The following is a 27,946-nucleotide window of genomic DNA, read 5'->3' as shown; positions in this document are numbered from 1 at the left end:
GAGTATTGCAATAGGGGAGATACAAATATCACTCAACTTAAAATGGTATAATTTTCAGCAGTTTTGAACGGTTGACAGCAACGTTTGTCTTATTGTCAAAGTTTGTCTTGAAATTGTCTAACAAGTCATGGGGGAAAATTATGGTAATTATAATTTCACATTAAATAAATAGCACTATATGAAAATAAGTGTCTAACAATGAAGATAAATCTCTCTCATGCTATTTATGTATTATTAAGAGATTTGTTTTCTTAACTTTTGCTATGTCACGCCATAGGACAAATTTATAATACAGTTCAGTAAAAATGTAAAAAAAAAAAAAAAAAAGCAGTGAAAGATTTGACGAAGTTAGTGACCCTTTATATTTTCTCAAAGATCAGACTTCACGCTACATAAATATATGCATTGCTTTTTCAAAAACAACAAAAAAAGCTTTTTTTACTGCCTATTTGTCAACTACCCATATATATATATATATATATATATATATATATATATATATATAAATGCTAGGTACTGTCAAGAACGTCAAGACCGGGTCAAAATCAGGACAAAATTCCCATGGTCTGAAATTGTTAACAAACAAATCTAAGTCTCACAAAGTGTATGGTATTCGTGGCACGCACCATGAAAGCTATTTCACAATGTTTTCCAGCAAAATTGCATTATCTTTTTCCAGAGAAGAGAGCTCTACTTAGGCTTTTGTTGTTTTTAACAGAGATGTTTTACTCAGAACCAGGGATAGCACTCAGTGAAATAGACCCTGCTCAAAGCTACATTATTAACAATGAATAAAGAGAAGAAACCAGTTCAAATTAAAAGCAATGTCAATACTTTAAAGGAAAAAAATACATTGTCCTGTTTAACATCAAAACTATCTCACTGAGCATACACGGCCTAGTTAGGAGGATGTTTATGGACAGCATTAGCTCATTTGTCTTCAGAGATAGAATCTCAGTTTGACTGGACATGGTGCACTTTAATCCATCGGCACTTCCTGCAACTTCTCAGGCTGCATCAAAAGTTACAACTTGACCTGACTAGTGTGCCATTACGTCATCTCTGCCCAGCCAGCGCGCGAGAGCGAGCGAGCGAGAGAGAGAGAGAGAAATTACTGTCCCACCAACCAACCTCCGCCCCTGCAGTCATGCCACACTCTTGATTTCACTGTCAAGCCTTGTAAGAGAGAAGAAAATCTGACTTGGCCATCGTTAACGTGGAAGCGATAAACGCCGACACTTCTGCGGTTGTGGGGATCTGTTTGCTGGCGTGTGTATGTATGTATGGGAGTGAACTGGAGAAGGCGAGGAGAAGAAGAAGAGGAGGTAAGCACGCAGCGAGCTAGTGAAAATTCATCCACCTCAGACAGTCGTTTATTTCTGTTAGCGACCATGAACACGTGCTTTCGTGTGTTTAGGACCGAGCGACTCGAAAGCGCGTGTTTGTGCGCTCGTGTTGTCGTAGAGCTGTAGTTTGCCGGGAGTTTGGCATGGAGTTAACGCGCGACACATCTGCAGCAGAGTTCTGGCCTTGCGCTGGATCAGGCCGACACAAATGTGACTCGCAGCCACGCAAAAGAGCCTGGGACTAGCGCTTATAACAGAAAATACCTTTGTTTTATGCCTTAGCTGGTATGTGTAGCTAGCTGCTATTGGAGGACTAGCTAGCTTGCTGTGATGGAGCGAATGCAACCTGGCAGCAACCTGACTTGAAAACGTGGTTGTGCGCATTGAAACTACACTTGACATTCTCTGGATTTGTTTGTGGTTTACATAAATTGGCATACAATTCAGCATATGTGACCTAAGAAGAGGGCAGGCATCTGAATGAGGTCAGTAGCAGTGTTGTGATGCATGACAGGATGTGTTGACACACTGCAGGTCAAGAGTAACACAATCATTTAACCCCACAATTCATATGTGGCGTCCATTAAGTGGTCTTTTGACCTGCCAGGACAAGTTTGCTGTTTTTAATTGGGAAAAGGTCGTTTTATATGAATTGTACTAGTTTGCAAATTATTTTTCTGCTCATTTTGTTAATATCTATATTTAGTAAGTTAATTGCATGTTGTCATTTAGCAGATGCTTTTTATTCATAGTCTTTTTCAGTATACATACTATAGTGACAGCATAACTACTCATACTCATCTAATTTTTAATTAAAAACTAGGCTTATTTTTACTTACAAAACAAGTTTTATTATTATTAATCGGTGGTTCTCATTCGGTTTTGCTTCATGATCAGGAGATTTTACAGTTCAACGTATTGATTTAATAATATAAACACAAACCGTGTAGATGCAACAACATGCAAAATTATTGAAGTCAGCATGAAATGCTATTTCACCCTATCTATTTAGTAAATGCATGTTATTTTATTGTAAACGATTTGTCCATGTATGTTAATTTTACATTTTTAATCAAAATACCCCAATCTTCCAGTGAAAATGTCACCTGGATTTCTCCAATCATGCAGTCTGCAATCTCACATTAATTTCTGAAAAAAAAACGCCACAACTCAAAAGCCAATCAACAAACGATGGATAGAACCAAAGTACTATAGTGACAGCATAACTACTCATACTCATCTAATTTTTAATTAAAAACTAGACTTATTTTTACTTACAAAAGTTTTATTATTATTAATCGGTGGTTCTCATTCGGTTTTGCTTCATGATCAGGAGATTTTACAGTTCAACGTATTGATTTAATAATATAAACACAAACCGTGTAGATGCAACAACATGCAAAATTATTGAAGTCAGCATGAAATGCTATTTCACCCTATCTATTTAGTAAATGCATGTTATTTTATTGTAAACGATTTGTCCATGTATGTTAATTTTACATTTTTAATCAAAATACCCCAATCTTCCAGTGAAAATGTCACCTGGATTTCTCCAATCATGCAGTCTGCAATCTCACATTAATTTCTGAAAAAAAAACGCCACAACTCAAAAGCCAATCAACAAACGATGGATAGAACCAAATCCCTGCACTGTATTTTTGTTCTTTTTCGATAATGTTACACTTGGATGTCACTATAAAGAAGAAAAGATCTGCTGTAACTTCCATTACATTGCAACTTTAACATGACTGGCTTAATAGAAAAAATCATTTGAAAAAGGTTTACATTTTAAATTGCGCAAAAAAAAAAAGAGGTCAGCACAATGTATGGGTCAAATTTTCTTGTAACTTTGACTTACCTGTAGATTTTTTTTAATTGTTGAAGATGAGGGAAAGTCACACAACCTGTCCATATTGGTGCCCACCTAATTTGACTAGATTCATTCAATCAACTGACAGATACATTTGTGCCAAAAGGCTGTTGAGTTTGATGTAGAAAACAAATCCTCATCCGATTTAAACACTGATTATACCAATTTATTTTTCATCATAATAATGCACAGCATTTTATCAGCCTTTTTGTATTGTAGTGTTGTTTTCCTCTGAAAATTGTGGCCCTTTCATAAAAGACCCATGCAAACTATATTTTGGGTCAATATATAAAAAAAAAAAAAGCATATTTTTGTCCTCTGATTTGATTGACATATGCATTTGTTATTTTGTAACCATTCAATTCAATCAAGTCAGAGAGCCTGGCAGCATTGCCCTACTCTTGTTCATGTATTTTAACTGCAACATAGAGAATTAGTTACATTTACTAATATACTAATCAACATTTAACCTATTTTGTCTGAATCATATCTCTCCACAGCCGTTTTCCGTGAATGTTAGGATTTAGTTCATGGTCCGGGATGCATTGAAAAATGCTCCTTTCTGCTGTATGAGGAAACATGGCCCTGAAACGGCTCTTGGGCAGAGATAAAATTCAGGCTAGTGGTCCTGTCGGCTGCAGCTTGCTAAAACAGGCCAGGCCGTTTTGACTGTGATTTAGCACAGCATGGCCTAGCAGCATGACTGTTAATTCAGGCTGGGCACAAGCTGACTCATGTACCACTGAGAGCCGGATGGCCGTGGAGTGTGTGCGGAGGGAGAGTGTTCTAGCATCAAGTTGCTCAAGCTTTTTCTTGTCATGCAGCATCATAAGAACTGTCAAATACATTAGCCAGAGCAGAGATGTTTGTGGATTTGTGCATGTGTTGAAGAGTTCTTACTTTTTAATGAGGGTTTTAATTCTAGTGACTTGAGACTTTTTGCTCTTGCTTTCAAAAGGCTGATTTTATAATTACACTGTACAAATAATTGTTGTTGTTATAGCCACATTTCTTAGAACTGGGATTTGCATGCAGAAACATGAATTGTGGGCTCATTGAGAATATCAGGAACATCCAGTTTGTCACCAAATAAACTAGTGTTTTCTCATTCACAATCCTATATTGCTTTTGACACCTCATTGTGCAAGTTTTTCCAAATAGCTTGTATGCACTGATACTATCACTGTTTAGTCTTTTAGATTTGTGCTGCCAAAACAAAGTAAGAAAAGCATTAAGGTGACATGATCAAGCAAACTCCAATTCCCCTTTACATAGCTAAATACTATGTATAATTCATAGTTAGTCGCTTTGCATTTGTCATTACTTTGTTTTTTTTAATAAGGTCTAATCTATGAACGCACTAAGTGCATTACAGTGCAAGTGTAAATGGTATATAAGCACATAAGAAATTTGAGAAGCCCTGATCTAATTTCTCTGCTGATTCTACCTCAAGACTAACAGAGGTGCTTCATTATATGTCAGTTACTTGTCGTTTAAGAGATTTTTTAAATCCATAATTTCTTACTGTACAGTAATTACATGAACACTCCTCCTGAGCAAACTGGTGTATGTGAGTGCTGTATTAGTATATTTCTTGTTCCTGTGTTGCCCTTGCATGGAAGTGAACCTGTAACCTTTTGGGATGGCAGTCCAGAAGCTGAACCTAGGTGACTGGGACAGTATTGTATGTTTTTACTATGTTAGAACCAGTGTTAATTTCGTTGAAGAAATAATATTCGTCATAATTTTTGTCAACAACATTTTTTCACAGACGACAATGAGATGATAACGAACTAAAACTCTTTTTGAATGACAAAGGAATAAAACGAATAAAAACGAGACGAGAATGTTAGGGAGGAACGATTTGGGAAGAGATTCATTCAGAACAAATCTGCTGCATAGTTAGGAGGTTAGATGCGTACAAATGAACCGGCGGGACATAAGCTAAAATACACTTGCTGCACGTCTCATAAAACGTTCAAAAATGTCAATATGTGGGAGTAAGAGAAGAGCAGACATATGGATAAATCTGACGATTCAAGAGACTCAATTCGGTCTGGTTTTCTGAGCGCATATGGCAAGCCGTTTTAACATTTAGCCGTACTAGTATCTATTTTCATGGTACTAGTATCTATTTTTTAGATACTAGTATCTTTTCCATTAAGTAATTAAGTATATTCATTAGGTACTAGTGCTTATTCTTTAGCTACTAGTGCTTATTCTTTAGGTACTAGTGTTTATTCTTTAGGTACTAGTGTCTTTTGTACTTATTCATTAGATACTAGTACTTATTCCAATAGTGACTAGTATTTAATTATACTCTTCTTGTTAAGGAAAAATAGAACTAGTACTTATTTTTTAGTTACTAGTAACTAGTACTTAATGGAAAAGATACTAGGTTCTAAAAAATAGGTACTAGTACCATGAAAATAGATACTAGTACGGCTTATAGATTAAATGTTACAACGGCTTTCCATAGAGCACAGACACTGAAGCGTACACACAGAAAGCGCGTCTCACAGCGCGCGAGTACTCTCGCGTCGCATGAATGGAGAATTACACACAAAATGATTTGTCTGTTTTGATGAGTATACACGTAAACACAGTTGATTACATCTTAAATGAACGTAAATAGTAGGGAGAACGTGTATCAGTACATTGCATCCATTGCAGCTGTGCATTCGGTTTTAAAGGGACAGCAGCCTAATTTAGTTGCTATTGATGTCATTGATGTTAATCAAGCAACAACAGAAAGACTCACTCACTGCTCTTGACTGAAAAACTTTAGTAACCCTAAAGATTATTCTAAATTTATTTATAAATAAATGTCTGCTTGAAAGAATGAAGAATATGGTAAACAAGTTGCTATAAAGAATGCATAATTAGCCTATATAACCATTGGTATTTCTTTAATAAGAAGACCATGTTCTTGTTCTTTATGAGAAGTTGTTTTATTTAATTTTAACATAAAGGCATGTTGTGTGTCACCGCAGTTAAATAGGTGTCTATCATGATAACACCTTAATATCAAACCTATATAATGAGTTCGGACATTTTAGAGAAATGCTTAATAAATGCATTACACTGTAACTAAACCCATTAGATTTTAGCCGACTAAATTTACTGTAGATTTAGTCGACTGAAATTGTATGATATTTAGTTGATTAAAACTAAAAACAATTCAGATGACTAAAACTAAATGCCGTTTTAGTCAAAAGACTATGACTACAGCTAAATCCAAATTTGCTGGCAAAATTAACACTGGTTAGAACTAGTGATTGACCGATGTTGACATTTTATAACCAATACCGATACCAATTATTTGCGTGTTTATATGCCCGATAACCGATATGCAGAACCAATATTTATTTACTGTTATAAAGTAAATAAATGACTGAGTGAAGTAAGTGCATACTTCACTTTGGTTTTTCCTCCTTTGTCATCTTAAAAAAAGTGTTGAAAATTACCAGTCTTTCATGTTAAATTTAATCTTCATATTACAACAAAAAAATACATTTTATTTAAAGCATCAGCAGCAACACTAATATTAACAATAAGCAAAATAAATGTAGAAGGTCTAATGTTTTCAAATGGAGAAAATAAATAAATGAAAGGAGTCATATCAACTTCATTTTAAACTACAGTTTTAGTAGGTTTATAAGCTGTTTAATAGGCTAAAGAGTGAAGAATAATTCACTGGATAATGTTAATTCACTGAATAATATTCTCTGGAATATTGAAATATAACAAACAAAACATTGTATTTTATTGCATTTCTCAACTGGCATGTTATATCAGAATTACTAATAATGTTTTTTAGGGATGCACCGATAAGGAAATTTTGGCCGATAACTGATAACTCTTTATATTTGGAGGCCGATAGCCGATATATAGGCAGATAAATATACATATAAATTTTTCTGAGCATGATTGCAAAAACAAAAAGGCAAACACATACAGTGAACAACTGATTTTATTTTAAAACCTTAACTTCAGAAAAGTTTGAACTGATCTCTGAACTTTATTAACTATTCATTTCTATGGCCAACTTTCTTTTATATAAATAAAAGCTATTGCCTTGACAAAAAACAATGCATAAATAAAGCAACCAAGTCACTGAACAACATTACTTACATAATCAAAATACCAATCAAATAATAAACATTTGCAATAGATAAATAAAATGTTTATTCTTATACAGCATGACTTTGTGTGAATTTAACAGAAAGGCCAACTAGAAATGTTACAGGATTGTCTGGCTACTTCATCTGTGAATGTAAGAGTGGGATGTTTTTTTTAATGAAGAGAAGCATTTCAGCTTTCTCACACATAAGTCTGTTTCTCTTTTCATCAATCACATTTGATGCCGCTGAGAAGAGACGTTCGCTGTCAACGCTGGTACAGGGAGCTGACAGGTATTTGCGTGCAGCTTGGCCCAGGGCTGGAAAACGGGACATATTGCTTTTCCAAAACTGCAGTGGGCTCTCACTCCTGGAAATGGGTGGCTCACTTTGTATAGAGCGGGGAGCGAAACGTCAGCGAAGTGCCGCCAGGTAGGAAGCGGGTAGCGCGGTTCAATAAATTCGATAAGCCGACGAAATCCAAAATCCAAAATCCTCAACAATGCTGAAAGGTTGGTCATCAATTGCAATCATTTCCATAACTTTGCATGTGATGTCTTTTGCTTTGGCACTGTCCTTGTCAAATTTCTTCATATTGTCAAGTGTTTGTTGTACCGGCTTATTGGTAGTGGGTGACGCTGTTTGTTTGGCAGTGACTTTCGTCTGATAATCTTTATAAATTTCGGGATGGCGAAATTTCAGATGGCTTATTAAATTAGTAGTATTGAAGTTTTTTGTTCTACTGCCCCCTCGCATTTGCAGCTGTTGCAGATTGCAAGTACGTCTTTATTTGGACAGGACTTGACGGATTATCCGTGAGTTCGTCTCTATTTCTTCGAGCCAAGCTGCATAGACTGCATATCAGGCATTTATGTAATACATCTAATTTGTGCATTAATGGCTGTTGTGTTAAATAAAGTTGACTAACTACAGTAAATCAAGTACCTGTGCACGCCGTTGTTGTTGTCTCCTCTCCCCTCAGACGCCATGATGCAATGGCGATCCTGCTCGCAATTCTCGTTTATCGGTGAATCCGATATTACAAAACCAATATCCGATTATTGTAAAATGCTTAAATATCGGGAAAAATATCGGGAAATCGATATATCGGTCGATCTCTAGTTAGAACCTGATGAAGCATAAAACATGAGCATTTAATAATAGCGATTCACAATATATTGATACCATTTTTGTTGTCAGACGATATGTAGTCAGTTTTGTTTGTTTGTTTAACAATATCGGTTGATATTAGATATTTGTCTGTGGGTGCTCGTTTTTAGTTTTTATATAAATTTTCCCATCATCTAATACTATATAGCAGTAACTTATGACAAGTTAACTTTTAACTTTATTAACTTTTAAGACCACTTTACCATCTTAGTCGTTTTAACTTTCTTTCAAAATGAATACGTGTGTGTGTGTGTGTGTGCGCGCATGTAATTTTGTTAGCATTGAAATATTATGATAAACTGTTAACTGCTGATGTCTTTGTTTACATCCCTTTGGGCCTTTAGTCCAAAAGTGTGCTCATTTAAAAAAACTCATGGATTATCGTATCTTTACTTCAAATATCTTTAGAGAGGATTTTTTCTAAATTTCAAAGCAATATAGAGCACTAAACTCTCACATGTAATTTTTCATTCATACTCGAAGCCAGAGGGCGCCCTTGCACAGAAAGTCCTCAAGTGAAACTCATAGAAGTAATGCAGTCATGTTCCAGAAAAACCCTTATAGAGGGTATGCATTGATGTCACTTTCCTGCCGGAACACGCCCCCTCAGTCGGACTGAGTGGCAGAAGAGCCTGCTGCATGAATGGATTTAAAGGGGTCATATGATGCTGTTTTTAAAGATTATTATTTTGTGTATTTGGTGTAACAGAATATGTTGACATGCTTTAATGTTCAAAAAACACATTATTTTTCAAATACTGTACATTATTGTAGGTCCTCTATGCCCCGCCTCTCTCAAACGCTTCGTTTTCTACAAAGTCCCTCCTTCCGACAAGCGCAGTCTGTCTGATTGGCCAGCTGACCCAGTGCATTGTGATTGGCAGCACTCGTCGGAAATATAACGCCCCTTACTATAATCGCGAGCTTCATCTTTCAAAATAAATGTAAAGACAGAGCCCGAAAGGGGAACAGAGTCTCGTGACAGACACAGTGATGAATATGTGTTTGCAGTACACAAGCCACGGTTAAGACAGCTGACTCCACTGTGATGTGTCTCTCTCGCGCTCTCTCTCTCGCTCTCTCTCTCGCGCACGCGCGCACACACACACACACACACACACCGCTCTCTCGCGCTCTCTCTCTCTCTCTCGCTCGCGCACGCACGCACGCACACACGATGCGCAAAACTCCGCATTTGAACAGTCAATAGCAAATACTTAAACTAATAACAAAACAGTAGCTGATTCAGAAGTGCCAGATTGTCATAGCAAAGTCAGAATTACCTCCTCTCCTAGGTTCACGAAACGGTCGTACATAAAATGCATTGCTGTTCTGTTGTAAGTAATCTTAAAGATTCCTAAATGCATCTACTTTCGGAAGGCCAAATAAAGTGCTTTTGCTTTCGCCTAGAAACACACAGCGTCTCCCTGACATGCTGCTTCAACACTAACTGCGGTTACTGAAACCACGCCTTCTTTCTTTGCGTGCACATTTGGGTGGCATTATGCAAATATTTCCACATAGTGAGGTAGATATGTGGGGGTGTGTTAGAACGAGCCATTTTAGGGGGGCGTGGCAGAGTCTTAACTTTTATAAAGAATATCTCTTTGGTTTTGAGACTTTAGTCTTTGCAACTTCAGGGATCTTATCTATGCACAATCATCTTGTAACACTCCAAAGAGAAAGGAAAACTTGAAATCGCATCATATGACCCCTTTAATTGGGAAACTGCAAAAACCCAAATAAAATACAATTTCCACATAGTGAGGTAGATATGTGGGGGGGTGTTAGAACGAGCCGTTTTAAACAAACGATTATCAGTTTAAACTAAAGGTCGTAAAGGTGCAAATTGTAAATATGCATTAAATTGTGATGTTTCAGTGGTTGATTCCTGTATCAGGTGCTCTATGCTGGGTTTTCATGCCAAACACTGTGATGCTGTATCTCTGCTCCATTACAATATTGGATTATTTGGCCCGCTTTAAGCAGATAATGTTTAGCCATGGTGAAATTGGATCTGATGGATTTAAGGAATCAGCTTAACAATTTTAAAGTCCCTGCTCATTGAAGCTTTTCTTTACTATATCAGTGCCAGCTTTGTCTATTATTGATGTGAAAGGGGTCTATCTACGGCACCTCAGCTTGGTTTTGTTTACTGATAAGTCACCAAGGGGATGTTACTTTGCCTTCTTGAACAATTCATAATGGAAGTAATTTTTTTTTGTTACGTTAAAAAATGGCAATAAAAAGCAGAAGGAGCATTCATCAGAAAGAATGAATCCCACAAGAGAACCTGTTTACCACAAGGTAACATGATATTTCTGATATTCGAAGGCATCTCCTCTAAAAAGACAAAAGTTCAGTGTTTGCTGTGATGTAGTTTCTGCTTTTGCTTTCAGAAGAGAGAGAGAGAGCATGAAAGCAAAACAGAAGATTTAAAGCCCAAAGGGAGTTTGTAAGATGATGACACAGAAAGAAGAATAAAACAGTTGCTTGCTAGATTCATAGTTTCTCAAATGTTTCTCGAAAGTTGAGCTGTGTCTACATCCATGAAAGCAAAACAGAAGATTTAAAGCCCAAAGGGAGTTTGTAAGATGCTGACACAGAAAGAAGAATAAAACAGTTGCTTGCTAGATTCATAGTTTCTCAAATGTTTCTCGAAAGTTGAGCTGTGTCTACATCAGCCATGTTGATGCACTACAACGGCTTTAGGCTGTCTTCACTGGATGCATAAAAGGGAACTTTTCAAATCCATTTGTCCTGTTGTCAGAAGTAGTGCAAGCACATGTTGTACATCAGAAATACAATGGGGTGTTCATTTAAAAATAAAATTGGCCATTTAATGTCAGTGATTCTGCATTATGAAATGGAACATATTTGTTGTAGAAAGCATTCAAAAGAATTGATATTTAGTATACATATAACATATATATACATATAGTATACATATACAATAATTTATTGACCATTTATCAGACAGATGTTTAGTATTTGTGCGTCTTGACTATTTCGAAATTTAAAGGGACAAATGCTAAAAATAACATTATTTTGTGTATTTGGTGTAATGCAACGTGTTTATGCAGTTTAAGGTTAAAAAAACACATTATTTTCCACATAATGTACATTATTGTTTCTCCTCTATGCCCCGCCTTTCTGAAACGCGTCGATTTTTACAAAGCTCATCGGTCTGAAAAGCGAGGTGTGCTCTGATTGGCCAGCTATCCAGTGTGTTGTGATTGGCTGAATACCTCAAGCGTGTGACAGAAATGTTACGCGCTTACCGTACTGTTTCCATCATACAGTCTATGGTTTACATGTGTCCCGGCGCGACGAGACCAAACCAATAAAACCCATTGCAAACAAGGCATTTGTTGCATCTAGTGGGGACATAATTACTGATTGTAATGACTTATACAGTGTTTTTACGTGTTTAAACTGTGTTTAAAACCATGTCTGCATTTGTAATTGGAGAAATGACAAACAATAAGCGCTACTCTACACTGCTCAAACTCGCGTTTGAATCATCAGTGGCAAATTCTTTAAATATAAAAAACGTACTTACAGGCTGTGAGTCAGAAGTGCCAGACTGTCCTTGCAAAGTTGGAACTGCCCCACTTTATAGAAACATTATGTCCTCTTTTGGAAGGCCAAACAAAGTAGTTTCGCTTTCACAACAAAAAGCACAGTGGCTTGAGTGAGCGGCGCCCGGCGGATTCGACAAAGGAGGCTTGCGGCAACCACATGTGACGACCCCGGGCTGGACTCTACTTCGTCCACGGTGAAAGCCAATCCGGCGATTGACAGCGCGAAGTTGATGTTTTTCCTCAGTGACCAGCACGGATCAGCTCTAGGCATGACATAGCGGATATCGTCCTCTTTTGGAAGGCCAAACAAAGTAGTTTTCGCTTTCATAATGAAACACACAGCATATCCATAACATGGCGGCGGCAGCAACAATACTGCAGCGAGAATAAAAGTTACGCCTTCTTTCTCTGCGTGAATATTTGGGCGGCGTTATGCAAATCTTCCCACACAGGGACATAGACATGTGGGGGCGTGTTTAAACAAGGCGTTTTAGGAGGGCATGGACAAGTCTTAACTTTTATAAAGAATATCTCTTTGGACTTGAGACTTTAGTCTTTGCAACTTTACAGATCTTATTTATGCACCAAGAGCTTGTAACACTCCAAAGAGAAAGGAAAAATTGAAATCCATCGTGACGTAGACATGTGGGGGCGTGTTAGAACGAGCCGTTTTAGGTAGGCGTGGTTGACTCTTAACTTTTATAACTTTAGTCTTTGCAACTTTACAGATCTTCTTTATGCACCAAGAGCTTGTAACACTCCAAAGAGAAAGGAAAATTTGAAATCCCATCATATGACCCCTTTAATAAAAACAAATTTTTTTTTCTCCCGGCTGTACTGAAAACATCCCAAATTGTAACTCCAAATTGAAGTGCATAGCAAACCATAATTTTTGCTTACTGTTACACCCCTTGGGGTTTGTTTAAATCCCTTACTGTAATTAACTGTAGCTAATTAGAGATGAGAGAGAGAAGGATATAAGCTTTGCTCTGTTAGGTCAGGGAAGTGTGAAGCATAGACATCACTTGTTTGTAGTTTTAATGTTTGTTTAAATGCATTAAGAATGGCCTGTCTGTGAACTATGGCTTTTATCTTTATGCTCGATCACTGGCTTGACTCTCTAATGGCATCCTATATGTATCCTGTGTCATTCAGGATGGCTATGCATTATATCTGATTCTCCTTGGAAGAGTCATCGGCAATGTCATCCCCCACACACGGCGCAGTAAACACGGGGGAGTGAGCGCCGTATGCAATTATCACTGCTACTTCTCACATCATCTCTTCATCACTCTCATTTATGGTGCTCTTTCTCTCTCAGGTTTGATTCGTCTAGAGGCACTCAGTGGGAGGAGCCATGACCGAGGGGGAGGGGCAGTTCTACAGCGTGCAGGTGGGTGACTCCACCTTTACAGTGCTCAGAAGGTTCCAGCAGCTCCGCGCCATCGGATCCGGTGCCCAGGGTATCGTCTGGTGAGTGGGTGGCTGGAATTAACAGAGTTATATCTGCCTCCATGCTAATGATGTCATCATCTCATTAGGCATCGCCTGTCTCCATTTGTCAGGAGTGCAGCCGATGTGTTTTTGTCATTGACCTGAATGTCTCATTAGAGATTTGGATCCCTGGTTTACAGCTGCTTTAATGCGAGGGATTTTACAGCTAGCTGCATGTCTAAATTGTTTACCCAAGCGCAGGAGATGGACACTAAACACTGTTTGCAATAATGGTGTCCGATACCATAATGACATACAGAAGGACATTTAAAAGGGAATTGAGGTACAATAGGACATTATAAATGTATAAATATGGATGTAAATCATAATTGAACCAATGATGGTAACTACAATGATGATTGTGATCATGTCAGTGTGCCCATTTTTCTGCCTCATTAAGCTCCGCTCTGGACACCGTTCTTGGCATCCCAGTCGCTGTGAAGAAGCTGAGCCGGCCCTTTCAGAACCAGACCCATGCGAAGAGGGCTTACAGAGAGCTGGTTCTGCTCAAGTGTGTTGATCACAAGAACGTACGTCCCCTTAACAGTGCACTCTTCCATTCAGAAGTACACTTTGAGGCTGCGTCAAACTAACCGTCTCAACTCGGTTTTTGTCAGGGCTGTCATACCTACAGGCTGTTTTTGCTGGAATGTCAGAGTTCTGTCACACTCGCTGGTTCAGAATGTCAGAGAGGTGATGGACTGAACAAGTACCTCTGACATTTCTCTCCAATTTCCTGTCACTGAACGGCCCATTTTGGTTGAGAAAACAATATGAAGTAAAAAAAATAAGAACAGAAGTTCCTCATGAACATAAACTGTTGGTATGAGCTAAATTCAGGTGTAATTCTTGGAATAACATTACCTTTAACTTAAAAAAATTAGAAATTATGTTTTGAATTTAAAATGGGTTGTTTGTATGATTCAAGAAATTTGGTGACAGCCATGAATGTTAGTATTGTAATTTTACTTTTGTAAAGTATACAATTATTATTATTATTATTATTAAATACCTATACTTATTTAAAAAAACATAATAAAAAGTATTATAATTAAACAATTTAATTATAATTTAAAACAATATGTTTTGTAAATTAAAAAAATTATATTTTTTCTTTAAACAGATGTTCAGCCCACTGTATTATATATTAGGGCTGTCAGTTGATTAAAAATTTTTATCTAATTAATTACACTATTTATCGATAAATTAATCAAATTAATCACAAAATAAATTTGACTGTTAAAATAGCCACAAAAGATTATTTAAAGCTATTTTTGTGTTAAATGAGAAGGTATCAAGCAGACATTACAAATTGTAGCTTTAGAAAGAAATATTTTATTTGATTCAACATAAAATATATTATACATAAACATTTAGGCTACAACGGCCTAACATAAACTATGGAACATAAAAGATAGTTTGAGAAACATCTCAGTATTTTTTGTTCATACAATGAATGTCATTGGTAAGCAAGACAGCTTTGTTACTAACAAAATACTAATTGTCTTCAAAATACCTTCTTTATGTTCCACAAACACCACTGTGTTGCTCAGAGACGTGCAACAATTCTGCAATGGCTTTAAAGGTAATCTCTGCAAAATTCAGCAAAAACACATAATATTGTGTTTAAAATATAACAATATCATCTTCATATTTACTGAAATCTTGATATTTGGGACAAAATCAGTACTTGTGTAATACTGCTCTCTCTGCTCGTGTATTATCGTATGATATAAATATGAGGCAAAAACTCATACAGGGGCAATTTTTGCACCAATATCTTGAATTTTATGGCATAACTGGACTGCATTTATAAAGTTGTTGCCCTGCATCATATTTGTCAACAGTCAACTATATGAAATGCAGTGTTGGGCAAGTTACTCATCAAATTACTGATTACTCCTTTTAAAATTAATCACGTTACTGTTCTGATTACTTTATTTCAATAGTAATTAGTTACATTACTAGTTACGTTACTTTTTTCTCCATGGAATTTATGAAATCCCAGCATTCACGCTCCCGATAAATATTTGTTATTAAAGCATCAACATTCACAGAACACTGTTATTTTTAACTAAAGCAAGCGGCTGCTGCATGCATGGTTTGGCATGGCAGAATGCCAGCAAAGAACGCTGCATTTATAATCTCTAAAAGACATCTCAGTTCATCACAATCTCACAAATCTCTGCTATAACACAATAAATATATGCATAATGAATCTTTCATAATGTCTACAATTCGTGTGTTATAATGAGAGGATTCGTGAGCACGCAAATTTCAGCACCGCATTGCTCAATGCTGCAAACACGTGTTATAGCCCAAATAGAAACTATGCATACGCTTGCACTTGTTAATCGTTTATATTTTATATTAGTTCATGTTGCTTTTGTGCAATAGATGAATAACAATATATTTGTTTTAGATATTTTATGTTTAGATATTTCTATTTTGCTGGAGTCCCGTGAATAATTTTATTCTCCCACATACCGCACACACGAGTATCTACCCGCCCGCAGCAGCACTCGCCCATCTTGTCCACACTCTGTTGCGTCGGGTCTCGCGGGAGCAGGTCTCTAATCCACTGGCACTTGACTCGACAGTCGTCTGCTACATCTTTTTTTACAATCTCGAGATTATAAAACACTTCATTCTGTCAGCAATGTAACGCGGCAGTAATGTATAGAGACCTCGGCTTGCAACTATACTCTAATTACTATTGTGAAAATTATAACGTGTTAAATTACTCTGTTACTAAAAAAAGTAATTAAATTACACTAATACGTTACTGCCCAACACTGATGAAATGTAAGATGACGTACAGGTCTGGGGGTGGGGCCAGTGCGTTAACTGCACTAAAATATTTTAATCGTGCTATTTTTTCATAACTAATTATGTTAACACATTAATATACAGTTATTAGTATGAATTTAAATAAAATTTACCTGTAATTACTGTTAATAATAGCTTGTCTAGAAAAAATACAAGTTAAAAAATAATTTCAAACTTTCTAACAACTATGAATTGAAAAGCAACAGTACTACATGACCTTTCTACCATTAGCTCTCTTTGATTAATCAGTTACCAGTAAGCTTATTTGATTACTTTATTAATTTGATAGCTGCTAATTGTCCAGTGACTTGCTTATGACTGAAAATCAGGTAGTGAGACATTGGCCTTTGTTGTCAAGCTGATTGTTATGTGAAGATTATTCCAGATTTATTTTCTCATCCTTTCCCTTCCAGATCATCCGTTTGCTTAATGTCTTCACACCCCAGAAGTCATTGGAAGAGTTTCAGGATTTGTAAGTTTTGAGTTTATAAATTCCTGGCGTTTATGCTGACCTTGTCATTTAGTGTAAGCTGAGTTTGTATGGCCGTAGGGTGTATTGGTCCTTTGGCCCTTGGTGTTATTAACATTCATAGTTTTGCTGAGACCACAATGAACACTCAAGAGGAACTGATGAATTATGCTGTCCTACTGCTGCATGTGATAATTATAGCTTTAGGATCGAAATGACATGTTATTAAATCAAGATTAATTACAACTCCTGACAACAGCACTTCTGTTGCTATGTTTTATAGAAGTGGTGCTGACTCAAAATATTAAGCTTGGGATCTGGGGTTGTTATATGCTAGTCAGTACTATGTATGTAAGGATAAGTAGAGATCATTTGAGCTGTAGGTGAGCACAGGAAACTCTGAAGAATCTGATTGCCTGGTTTCTCTCAGGTACTTGGTAATGGAACTGATGGACGCTAGCCTTTGTCAAGTGATCCACATGGACCTAGACCATGAGAGGATGTCTTACCTGCTCTACCAGATCCTGTGTGGCATCAGACATCTACACTCAGTTGGCATCATTCACAGGGTGAGATGTTCACTGTGGCGAGTTGATTATCAGTAACGACAATTTGTAGGGGAATTAAGTAAAAACAAAGCTAAAATAATTAGAATAAATATTATAAAATAAAAACAAATGTTAACTAACTGTTATGTAGTTGAAATATGGATTTGAGGGAAATTATTTCATTTTGTGAGGAAGCTAGCACAGCTATGGAAAAAAAAATTTAGTGGAAAAAAGAGTTTCAAACAGTCCTCATCTCTGCTGCACAGCAGCATTGTCACACACAGTTTGCTAAACGCAGCTCAGTTGTATACGGTGCGAGAGAGATCGAAATGACTGAGACATGCGAAAAGAAAGTGCAAAAAAGCAGCATCTATTTCGTGCACAACTTGAAAAAACTACAACAGGTAAAGCTGTCAGCTGTGTGGATATTGGCAATATCGTTAACAATTCATTATAATCATTACTAATATGGCTTCTTCTTATCAAGATCTTAGTCTGTGCTGTGTTCTGTTAATGAGTGAACTTCATATGCCGTCCAGTAATCGCAAAAAGCTTTGTGCTTTGTTACTTTTTAATAAACAAAGTATCAGCTTTAAAATTATGCCAAATTCATAACTAAATTCAAACAAATACAGTTTTGGCGCTCTTTAATGCGGCAGGCATGATCGCTTTAGCACCTCAGTTCAAGAGGCAAGTGAACCCATTTAATCTTTCTCTTTACTACTAAGTACATAATGAACATGAATTAACATCAAAACGTAGGCTATTTTAGAAGAGAGCCTACAGTACAACTTACTGAAATCTGAGTCTCATGTAAAAGCTCATTCAGTGTTTCAAACTGCGGAAAACGTGTAAAGCTTGTAAACATTGCAAGTAATATACATTTAGGACATTGAGGAGGAGCCCAAACTGCACTCAGTGGCCAAGTGATTCTTATGGTCCTTGATATTGGTACAGATTCTGTGTAATGAACAATTCTTTTTGACTGTATATTTCAAGTTGGAAAAGACATTTAGTTCCCACTTTAAGTGAACCTTAGTTCCCTGGTCATCTACAAGATGGAATAAAATACGATAAAGTCAAGAAAAGATGAGAAAATAAACACATGACAGTATGATTTAAATGTTAAAATGTAAAAATAAATACAAAATAAAATAAATAAAACATGTTTATTCTGTGGCACCTAAAAAAACTAAGTTTTTTTCTTATTGGAGCCAACGGCTCCTTACTCAATTTTTTTTTGTCTGGAGCCCTGCATGAACACAGTGATTAATGTGCTAACTTTCACTCTACTCTACTTTAACTAAAACTACACCTAAAATAAATGAAGAAAAAAAAACTCAAACAAATGTGAAAACTAATGAATGACAAACATAACTGTAAATAGAATGGAAATTAATATTAAATGAATATTTAAAAAAACCTTACTTTGTGCTGTTTATAAATGTGTAAAATTTTAAGTAATATCTGCATTAATAAAGCAGTAACATTACAAAACTAAACATTTTGTGTCTAACGTGTCTGTGTATTATTGTCCTCTTGAAGTTGTTTGTAACATGCTGTTCATGTGTATTGCAAATTAATTGGCGGACCAACCAATTAACATCTCTAGAAAACAATTTGTTTAGTACATGCTGTAGCGAATCGGCTCAAAGCGGAAACGTGAATAATTAATTATAACTAGTTATAATTAATTATAAATATTTAGATCCGCTGTAAGTATTTACTTGACCTCTCAGTGTCAACTGTCTGTCAATTCTAAGAACGTTAATTTCGTGGTTAAGGAAAATAACTTTTTTACTGTACAATACTACTCAGAGCATGTAGCAAAATTCTGCATGATTAGGGACTCCAGTTATGAGCAAACAATGAACAACCTCAAGTGTGGTACAAATAAGACTTTATTAATTACATAAACACTTAAACTAGTCTATCATACACACACACACATACAGTTGACATAGGAAAAAGGGTTAAAGCTTAAGCAGTAAAGAGAAGAGAAATAAAAACATGAAGCCATGGTACCATTTGATATTCAGCAGATCTACAGCCTGAAGGAAACATCAGTTTCTTAGTTCAAACACACCTAAAAGGTGCAAATGATACTTAATGTATCAATTAATAAGACTAAGTTTGATACTTGCATGTCTCGCCTGTTTGAAAGAGTCCTGATGCTCTTTGGGGCTCCAGTAGGTTGGCTGAAGTTAGGTGATGAGAAAGAACCATTTTGAGTCAGATGATCTTGATGAATGGAAAGACTAGGCACAAGGCCTGGCACGAACTTAGGGTGTCCTTAGAAGCGTTCTAGCTCACATCCTCATCTTCTCAGAATCTAACCGAACCGCAGACTGACTGGCTATGTGTTGGAGCCCACCGGGCACGCCCGCACCGGCTCAGGCTCCAACACGCTTCTTAGCAGAAGAACAACAACAAGAACATGGGCGGAACTGTGCATGAGCCTTTTAAGGTCTGAGAAGATTCACGCCTCTCAGGATGGGCTTGTCCAATGAGAAAGGCTGAAATTCCAAGCGGGAGGTTGGAAATACTGGGGAGTTTTATGACCCTTTGTGTGAGAGCGTGGTAATTTGCATATGGAACTTGAATCAAAATTACTAAAGATTCTTAGAACACTAATATATTGCCTATGTACCCACATATAATATAAACACTTATTTAGATCATCAGAAGACAAATTCATAGAGACAAAACATGGTATCGGTGGGGCTATATTAACTAGTGATCTATCTTAACACACACACAAAACAGTATACAATTCAACAGACAACCTGTGCAGCTGCAGAAGGAAAAAGTTTAATTCAGGCGAACCGAAACAACGCCTGTGAATGCCATCTGCAAGCAGCCCGAGCTGAAATCCAAGTCCTGGCTCAGCAACGAGACAACTCCAGAAACCAATCGGGTAAAGTCAAACGAAGCCAAGGTGAATTCAGTGTCACAAATGAACTGAAATATGCTTGCAGACCACAAGGTGAACAGACAGGGAAAACACGACACAGAATTTCCCCTGACAAGCAGGTCCAGGCCCCCTCAGTCAAGAATCCGGACTGGGGGGGGGGCGAGAGCCCACTGTTCACACTTCACCAGCCAGCAACCACAGGGGGGTGGGGCAGGGACCTTTCCAGAGGATCACTGCAGACACACACACCGTGTGGCCCCACAGACCCCAACAAGCTGGCCAGAGACGATACAACTGGCAACCTAAATACTGCAGAGGGCCACAACACTTACCCACCTGCAAAACATGGACTTTTATGCTTGCACACTGCCCAATGTGACCACACAAGACAGACTATCTGCTCAGGATCAACTCCGGCCTTGAGGCACACAACATCCTGTACCAGCAGTCTGAAACTGTCAAAGCGGATTACAAAAACTACAACAAGCCTGCTGCAGCCAACTCTGAGTCTACAGCAGACGACAGAACAGGCCACGAGGGAGAAAGGCTTCAACTCCAGAACCTCCCTCCTCCCGAAATCCGCATCACATTGCGAGTCACCATCCAAGCGCCATGGCCTTCCCCCGCATAATGACCACCTGACATATGCGGAACTCAACCCATATGGCCTACAGAGGACACAGCGCTGCCTCTATATAGAGACTGTTCCGTGTGTGTGTGTATGTGTATGTTAGACTAGTTTAAGTGTTTATGTAGTTAATAAAGTCTTACTTGTACCACACTTGAGGTTGTTCATTGTTTGCTCATAACTGGAGTCCCTAATCATGCAGAATTTTGCTACATGCTCTGAGTAGTATTGTGCAGTAAGAAAGTTATTTTCCTTAACCACGAAATTAACGTTAGAATTGACAGACAGTTGACACTGAGAGGTCAAGTAAATACTTACAGCGGATCTAAATATTTATAATTAATTATAACTAGTTATAATTAGTTATTCATATTTCCTCTTTGAGCTGATTTGCTACAGTGCATTGGAAAATATTTCCAGCTACTGTTATCATTTGTATCCCTAAGGTTTGTACCAAATGTTTTCTTTAAATAAGTGAAGACCAAATCCAGCATGACACATCACCAGCTGTGTTCCCTAAATCATTTTACCTTGCAATATATCAACACCTGTCAGTATGAAACTGTCATCTCTGCCCCTCAGGATCTGAAGCCTAGTAACATCGTAGTGAAGTCTGACTGCACGCTAAAGATCTTAGACTTTGGGCTAGCCAGAACCGCCTGCACTAACTTCATGATGACACCCTACGTAGTAACCAGATACTACAGAGCACCAGAGGTCATCTTGGGAATGAAATATAAGGAGAATGGTAAAACTTTTTTTTTGTCAATAATGCTCCTGAAAGTTTAGTGGTGAGATCCAAATAAAATTGTGGTATTAATATTTGATTGTGTTTTGACAGTGGATATCTGGTCGGTGGGCTGCATCATGGGTGAGATGGTCAAAGGAAGTGTCATATTCCAGGGCACTGATCGTATCCTCTTTACTCTTGTACTCTGTGTATACAGTGGGTACGGAAAGTATTCAGACCCCCTTAAATTTTTCACTCTTTGTTATACTGCAGCCATTTGCTAAAATCATTTTTTTCTTATTCATTAATTAATACTTATTCAGTTTTTCTTTTTTAATAAATCTGCAAAAATGTCAACAATTCTGTGTTTTTCTGTCAATATGGGGTGCTGTGTGTATATTAATGAGGGAAAAAAATTAACTTAAATGATTTTAGCAAATGGCTGCAATATGACAAAGAGTGAAACATTTAAGGGGGTCTGAATACTTTCCGTACCCACTGTATATCCCAGTGTCTGTCCTAGTCATTGAAAGGTTTTAATTTTATGTGAATTTATCCTTTTTCACCTTTATCTCCTTGACTGAGTTAATCTCAGATATTGACCAGTGGAATAAAGTGATTGAGATTCTGGGAACCCCCTCTCTGGAGTTTATGAACCGTTTGATGGAGACTGTAAGGAATTATGTGCTGAACAAACCCCAGTTTCCTGGAGTCAGCTTTAATGAGCTTTTTCCCGATTGGGCCTTCCCTTCAGAGACTGAGCATGACAAGATCAAAAGTAAGATATCCAAAATGTTCTTCTTTTTTTTTCTTGTTTTGCTGTCTCCTAGTTCTCTGTTAATGTTGTATTTTAAACAATTGCATTGACATGTGACATTTCACATCATTCCTAATGTAGCTAGTCAAGCACGAGACCTGCTGTCCAAGATGCTGGTAATCGACCCTGAAAGCCGCATCTCTGTGCAGGAGGCCCTCAATCACCCTTACATTCGTGTGTGGTACGACCCAGCCGAGGCTGATGCGGTCAGTGCACCCCTATCCTTTCATGTCTCTTTGTCTTGCTCAGTCCAGTTGAAACTGTTTTATAGGGGACATTTTTACAATGCCAAGGAGGTTCTCTCTAGACTAGGATGTATAATGATTGTTTTATGTGTTCAGCCTCCTCCGCAGATATCAGACAAGCAGTTGGAGGAGCGGGAACACAGCATTGAGCAGTGGAAAGGTACAAATGCCCTCTGCTGTCACTACCTCCTGCTGAGCTATAAGCTTCTTGTAGAAAATGAATGCCTACAGCAGAAATGATTACTGTGATGAAGTTATCCAAGATCATTTGCATTCTCATTTATTCTAAAGTAATGGAATCGCTTTTGAGCCTTGACCCTGAAAGTTCATAATTTTAATGTCTGGTGAAGTGATGAATATGAGTTATTAGTGATTTGTAAAACAATGAAAAGGCACAAAATTATCTTTTATGATTTCTTTGGGTTTTTCCCTCACTACAGAGTTGATTTATAAAGAAGTAATGGACTGGGATGAGAGGAACAAGAACGGAGTGCTGAAAGAGGAGTGTTTAGGTGAGTCAAGTACAAATGTGACCCTGGACCACAAAACCAGTCATAAGGGTCATTTTTTCGAAATTGAGATGTATACATAATCTGAACGCTGAACAAATAAGCTTTCCATTGATGTGTGGTTTGTTATGATAGGACAATACAATTTGGCCGAGATACAACTATTTGAATATCTGTAATCTGAGGGTGCAAAAAAATCTAAATATTAAGAAAATCGCCTTTAAATTTGTCCAAATGAAGTTCTTAGCAATGCATATTACTCATCAAAAATTAAGTTTTGATATATTTACAGTAGGAAATTTACAAAATATCTTCATGGAACAAGTCCCCATGAAATCAAAATAAAAATTTTCTTAGGTGTTAGTATCAATATGTTAGTCTTAAGGTTATCTATAATGCAGTGTGCTCCAAAACAGTAATAAAATTCACATTTAGAAGATATAAGCATTCAAAGCTTGCAGTTCGTCACTTCCGCCAAAACGGCTCAATGATTTTTTCTGATGTCACATCGTACTTCGGCTTCTCATCAAACTTTCTGTCCAATCAAATGCTCTCTAGAATCCAAAGCGCCCACCCCCTACACTATAAAATAGACGCTGAAGCCATTCAAACAGTGTAAATATTGAGGAAAAAAAGAAGTCTGGTTCGCGTTGTCACACTAACCACCGCAAACACACTCTGCTCCGGTCCAGAGACACGATTTTATATGTGCAAAATTGATGTGCAATTTGCTTCTTTTGTGTTTAATTCTTTCCCTGCCATAGACAAAATTTTTCTTCAATTATGAGACGCTTCTCCGCCATTGACAGAATTTTCCAGCTTTCATGTTTTCACTGGCGTACGGTAGGAGGCGCTATTACACATCTTTCGCCTCGATCAAAACACGGCGAAGAAGCAGTAACAAGCAGTTGCATATATAAGCAGATACATATGTAAAATAACATGATCATCAAGCATTAAACAGCATGTAAATCAAAACTGCTTTTATAACTGCTCAGTAAAAATGTTACTGAATGAAATGTCGATCCAGGAAGGGGTGAACAACCATGCAAGCTTTGGATGCGTTGATGGAAGCGATCTATTCCATCTTTGTTTTGATCATTATACTGAATCAAACAGACATAGTCCAGACATAGTCTTTTACAAAAACGCTATTTTCTCAGCTTTTGGTGCAAAATGCTGCTTTTTTTCATGAAACTTACTGTGACATTACAGTGTTGATAAAAAATAAACAAAACATTTGTTTTAGTTTTAAAGCAGACTATTTTGGCATATTCTGGGGGCAATTAAACTTTTGTGAAAATGATAAAAATGCTGCTGGTGGCTGGCAACTAAAAAAAAAAAAATGCTGGTGGGGAAAGAGTTAACCGCTGTCGAACCGCTCTCTCAAACTCACTAGTATCATGTAAAACTCAGAGATGATCATTCTGACTTAAAATACACAAGGAAAATCAATACTAAAGCTAGCTAAAGAACTTCTGAATGCACCTTTAAGAGAAACTCATATTCTTTAGAAATCATTTGGTGGGTTTTTCCCTCACTACAGAGTTGATTTATAAAGAAGTAATGGACTGGGATGAGAGGAACAAGAACGGAGTGCTGAAAGAGGAGTGTTTAGGTGAGTCAAGTACAAATGTGACCCTGGACCACAAAACCAGTCATAAGGGTCATTTTTTCGAAATTGAGATGTATACATAATCTGAACGCTGAACAAATAAGCTTTCCATTGATGTGTGGTTTGTTATGATAGGACAATATTTGGCCGAGATACAACTATTTGAATATCTGTAATCTGAGGGTGCAAAAAAATCTAAATATTAAGAAAATCGCCTTTAAATTTGTCCAAATGAAGTTCTTAGCAATGCATATTACTCATCAAAAATTAAGTTTTGATATATTTACAGTAGGAAATTTACAAAATATCTTCATGGAACAAGTCCCCATGAAATCAAAATAAAAATTTTCTTAGGTGTTAGTATCAATATGTTAGTCTTAAGGTTATCTATAATGCAGTGTGCTCCAAAACAGTAATAAAATTCACATTTAGAAGATATAAGCATTCAAAGCTTGCAGTTCGTCACTTCCGCCAAAACGGCTCAATGATTTTTTCTGATGTCACATCGTACTTCGGCTTCTCATCAAACTTTCTGTCCAATCAAATGCTCTCTAGAATCCAAAGCGCCCACCCCCTACACTATAAAATAGACGCTGAAGCCATTCAAACAGTGTAAATATTGAGGAAAAAAAGAAGTCTGGTTCGCGTTGTCACACTAACCACCGCAAACACACTCTGCTCCGGTCCAGAGACACGATTTTATATGTGCAAAATTGATGTGCAATTTGCTTCTTTTGTGTTTAATTCTTTCCCTGCCATAGACAAAATTTTTCTTCAATTATGAGACGCTTCTCCGCCATTGACAGAATTTTCCAGCTTTCATGTTTTCACTGGCGTACGGTAGGAGGCGCTATTACACATCTTTCGCCTCGATCAAAACACGGCGAAGAAGCAGTAACAAGCAGTTGCATATATAAGCAGATACATATGTAAAATAACATGATCATCAAGCATTAAACAGCATGTAAATCAAAACTGCTTTTATAACTGCTCAGTAAAAATGTTACTGAATGAAATGTCGATCCAGGAAGGGGTGAACAACCATGCAAGCTTTGGATGCGTTGATGGAAGCGATCTATTCCATCTTTGTTTTGATCATTATACTGAATCAAACAGACATAGTCCAGACATAGTCTTTTACAAAAACGCTATTTTCTCAGCTTTTGGTGCAAAATGCTGCTTTTTTTCATGAAACTTACTGTGACATTACAGTGTTGATAAAAAATAAACAAAACATTTGTTTTAGTTTTAAAGCAGACTATTTTGGCATATTCTGGGGGCAATTAAACTTTTGTGAAAATGATAAAAATGCTGCTGGTGGCTGGCAACTAAAAAAAAAAAAATGCTGGTGGGGAAAGAGTTAACCGCTGTCGAACCGCTCTCTCAAACTCACTAGTATCATGTAAAACTCAGAGATGATCATTCTGACTTAAAATACACAAGGAAAATCAATACTAAAGCTAGCTAAAGAACTTCTGAATGCACCTTTAAGAGAAACTCATATTCTTTAGAAATCATTTGGAACACAAAAACAATAAAATAGGTTAACTGATTCAGTAAAGGTTTATCTCATAAGTTAGCACATTACTTTTGGTTGCCCTAATTTTTGATGCATTGCATTCTGTGTAGTAGACGGTACGCTGAACAGCAGCACCACTGCCTCACAGTCATCCTCTATTAACGACATCTCGTCCATGTCAACGGAGCAGACATTGGCCTCAGACACCTCACTTCCGCCAAAACGGCTCAATGATTTTTTCTGATGTCACATCGTACTTCGGCTTCTCATCAAACTTTCTGTCCAATCAAATGCTCTCTAGAATCCAAAGCGCCCACCCCCTACACTATAAAATAGACGCTGAAGCCATTCAAACAGTGTAAATATTGAGGAAAAAAAGAAGTCTGGTTCGCGTTGTCACACTAACCACCGCAAACACACTCTGCTCCGGTCCAGAGACACGATTTTATATGTGCAAAATTGATGTGCAATTTGCTTCTTTTGTGTTTAATTCTTTCCCTGCCATAGACAAAATTTTTCTTCAATTATGAGACGCTTCTCCGCCATTGACAGAATTTTCCAGCTTTCATGTTTTCACTGGCGTACGGTAGGAGGCGCTATTACACATCTTTCGCCTCGATCAAAACACGGCGAAGAAGCAGTAACAAGCAGTTGCATATATAAGCAGATACATATGTAAAATAACATGATCATCAAGCATTAAACAGCATGTAAATCAAAACTGCTTTTATAACTGCTCAGTAAAAATGTTACTGAATGAAATGTCGATCCAGGAAGGGGTGAACAACCATGCAAGCTTTGGATGCGTTGATGGAAGCGATCTATTCCATCTTTGTTTTGATCATTATACTGAATCAAACAGACATAGTCCAGACATAGTCTTTTACAAAAACGCTATTTTCTCAGCTTTTGGTGCAAAATGCTGCTTTTTTTCATGAAACTTACTGTGACATTACAGTGTTGATAAAAAATAAACAAAACATTTGTTTTAGTTTTAAAGCAGACTATTTTGGCATATTCTGGGGGCAATTAAACTTTTGTGAAAATGATAAAAAAAATGCTGCTGGTGGCTGGCAACTAAAAAAAAAAAAATGCTGGTGGGGAAAGAGTTAACCGCTGTCGAACCGCTCTCTCAAACTCACTAGTATCATGTAAAACTCAGAGATGATCATTCTGACTTAAAATACACAAGGAAAATCAATACTAAAGCTAGCTAAAGAACTTCTGAATGCACCTTTAAGAGAAACTCATATTCTTTAGAAATCATTTGGAACACAAAAACAATAAAATAGGTTAACTGATTCAGTAAAGGTTTATCTCATAAGTTAGCACATTACTTTTGGTTGCCCTAATTTTTGATGCATTGCATTCTGTGTAGTAGACGGTACGCTGAACAGCAGCACCACTGCCTCACAGTCATCCTCTATTAACGACATCTCGTCCATGTCAACGGAGCAGACATTGGCCTCAGACACCGACAGCTCCTGCATCGACACCCTCACAGGACCATTAGAGGAGTGACTCGAGTGGCATGCCCG

General features: G+C 37.3%; 1 protein-coding gene across 1 annotated transcript; it reads left to right on the top strand.

Moving 5' to 3' along the window:
• Positions 1-1,103: 1,103 nt before the first annotated feature.
• Positions 1,104-27,946, top strand: LOC107590058 (mitogen-activated protein kinase 9-like). Its single transcript, XM_016278672.1, has 12 exons — positions 1,104-1,325; positions 13,413-13,564; positions 13,986-14,115; positions 16,828-16,886; positions 17,314-17,452; positions 21,556-21,721; positions 21,815-21,886; positions 22,299-22,481; positions 22,602-22,726; positions 22,862-22,925; positions 23,206-23,277; positions 27,790-27,946. The coding sequence occupies exons 2-12, from the start codon at positions 13,449-13,451 to the stop codon at positions 27,927-27,929; spliced, it is 1,266 nt and encodes a 421-aa protein (XP_016134158.1). The 5' UTR covers positions 1,104-1,325; positions 13,413-13,448; the 3' UTR covers positions 27,930-27,946.

The sequence above is a fragment of the Sinocyclocheilus grahami genome, unplaced genomic scaffold (genome assembly GCF_001515645.1).
Source record: "Sinocyclocheilus grahami isolate Dianchi unplaced genomic scaffold, SAMN03320097.WGS_v1.1 scaffold124.1, whole genome shotgun sequence".
Classification (NCBI taxonomy): Eukaryota; Metazoa; Chordata; class Actinopteri; order Cypriniformes; family Cyprinidae; genus Sinocyclocheilus; species Sinocyclocheilus grahami.
Note: the sequence above shows the minus strand (reverse complement) of the source record. Positions and strands in the feature narration are given on the sequence as shown.

Coding starts and splice junctions, on each gene's coding strand:
- LOC107590058 (XM_016278672.1), top strand. CDS start 13,449: ATGACCGAGGGGGAGGGGCAGTTCTACAGCGTGCAGGTGGGTGACTCC. Junction 21,722..21,814: donor AATGAAATATAAGGAGAATG/GTAAAACTTTTT, acceptor GTGTTTTGACAG/TGGATATCTGGTCGGTGGGC. Junction 23,278..27,789: donor GCTGAAAGAGGAGTGTTTAG/GTGAGTCAAGTA, acceptor TCTGTGTAGTAG/ACGGTACGCTGAACAGCAGC.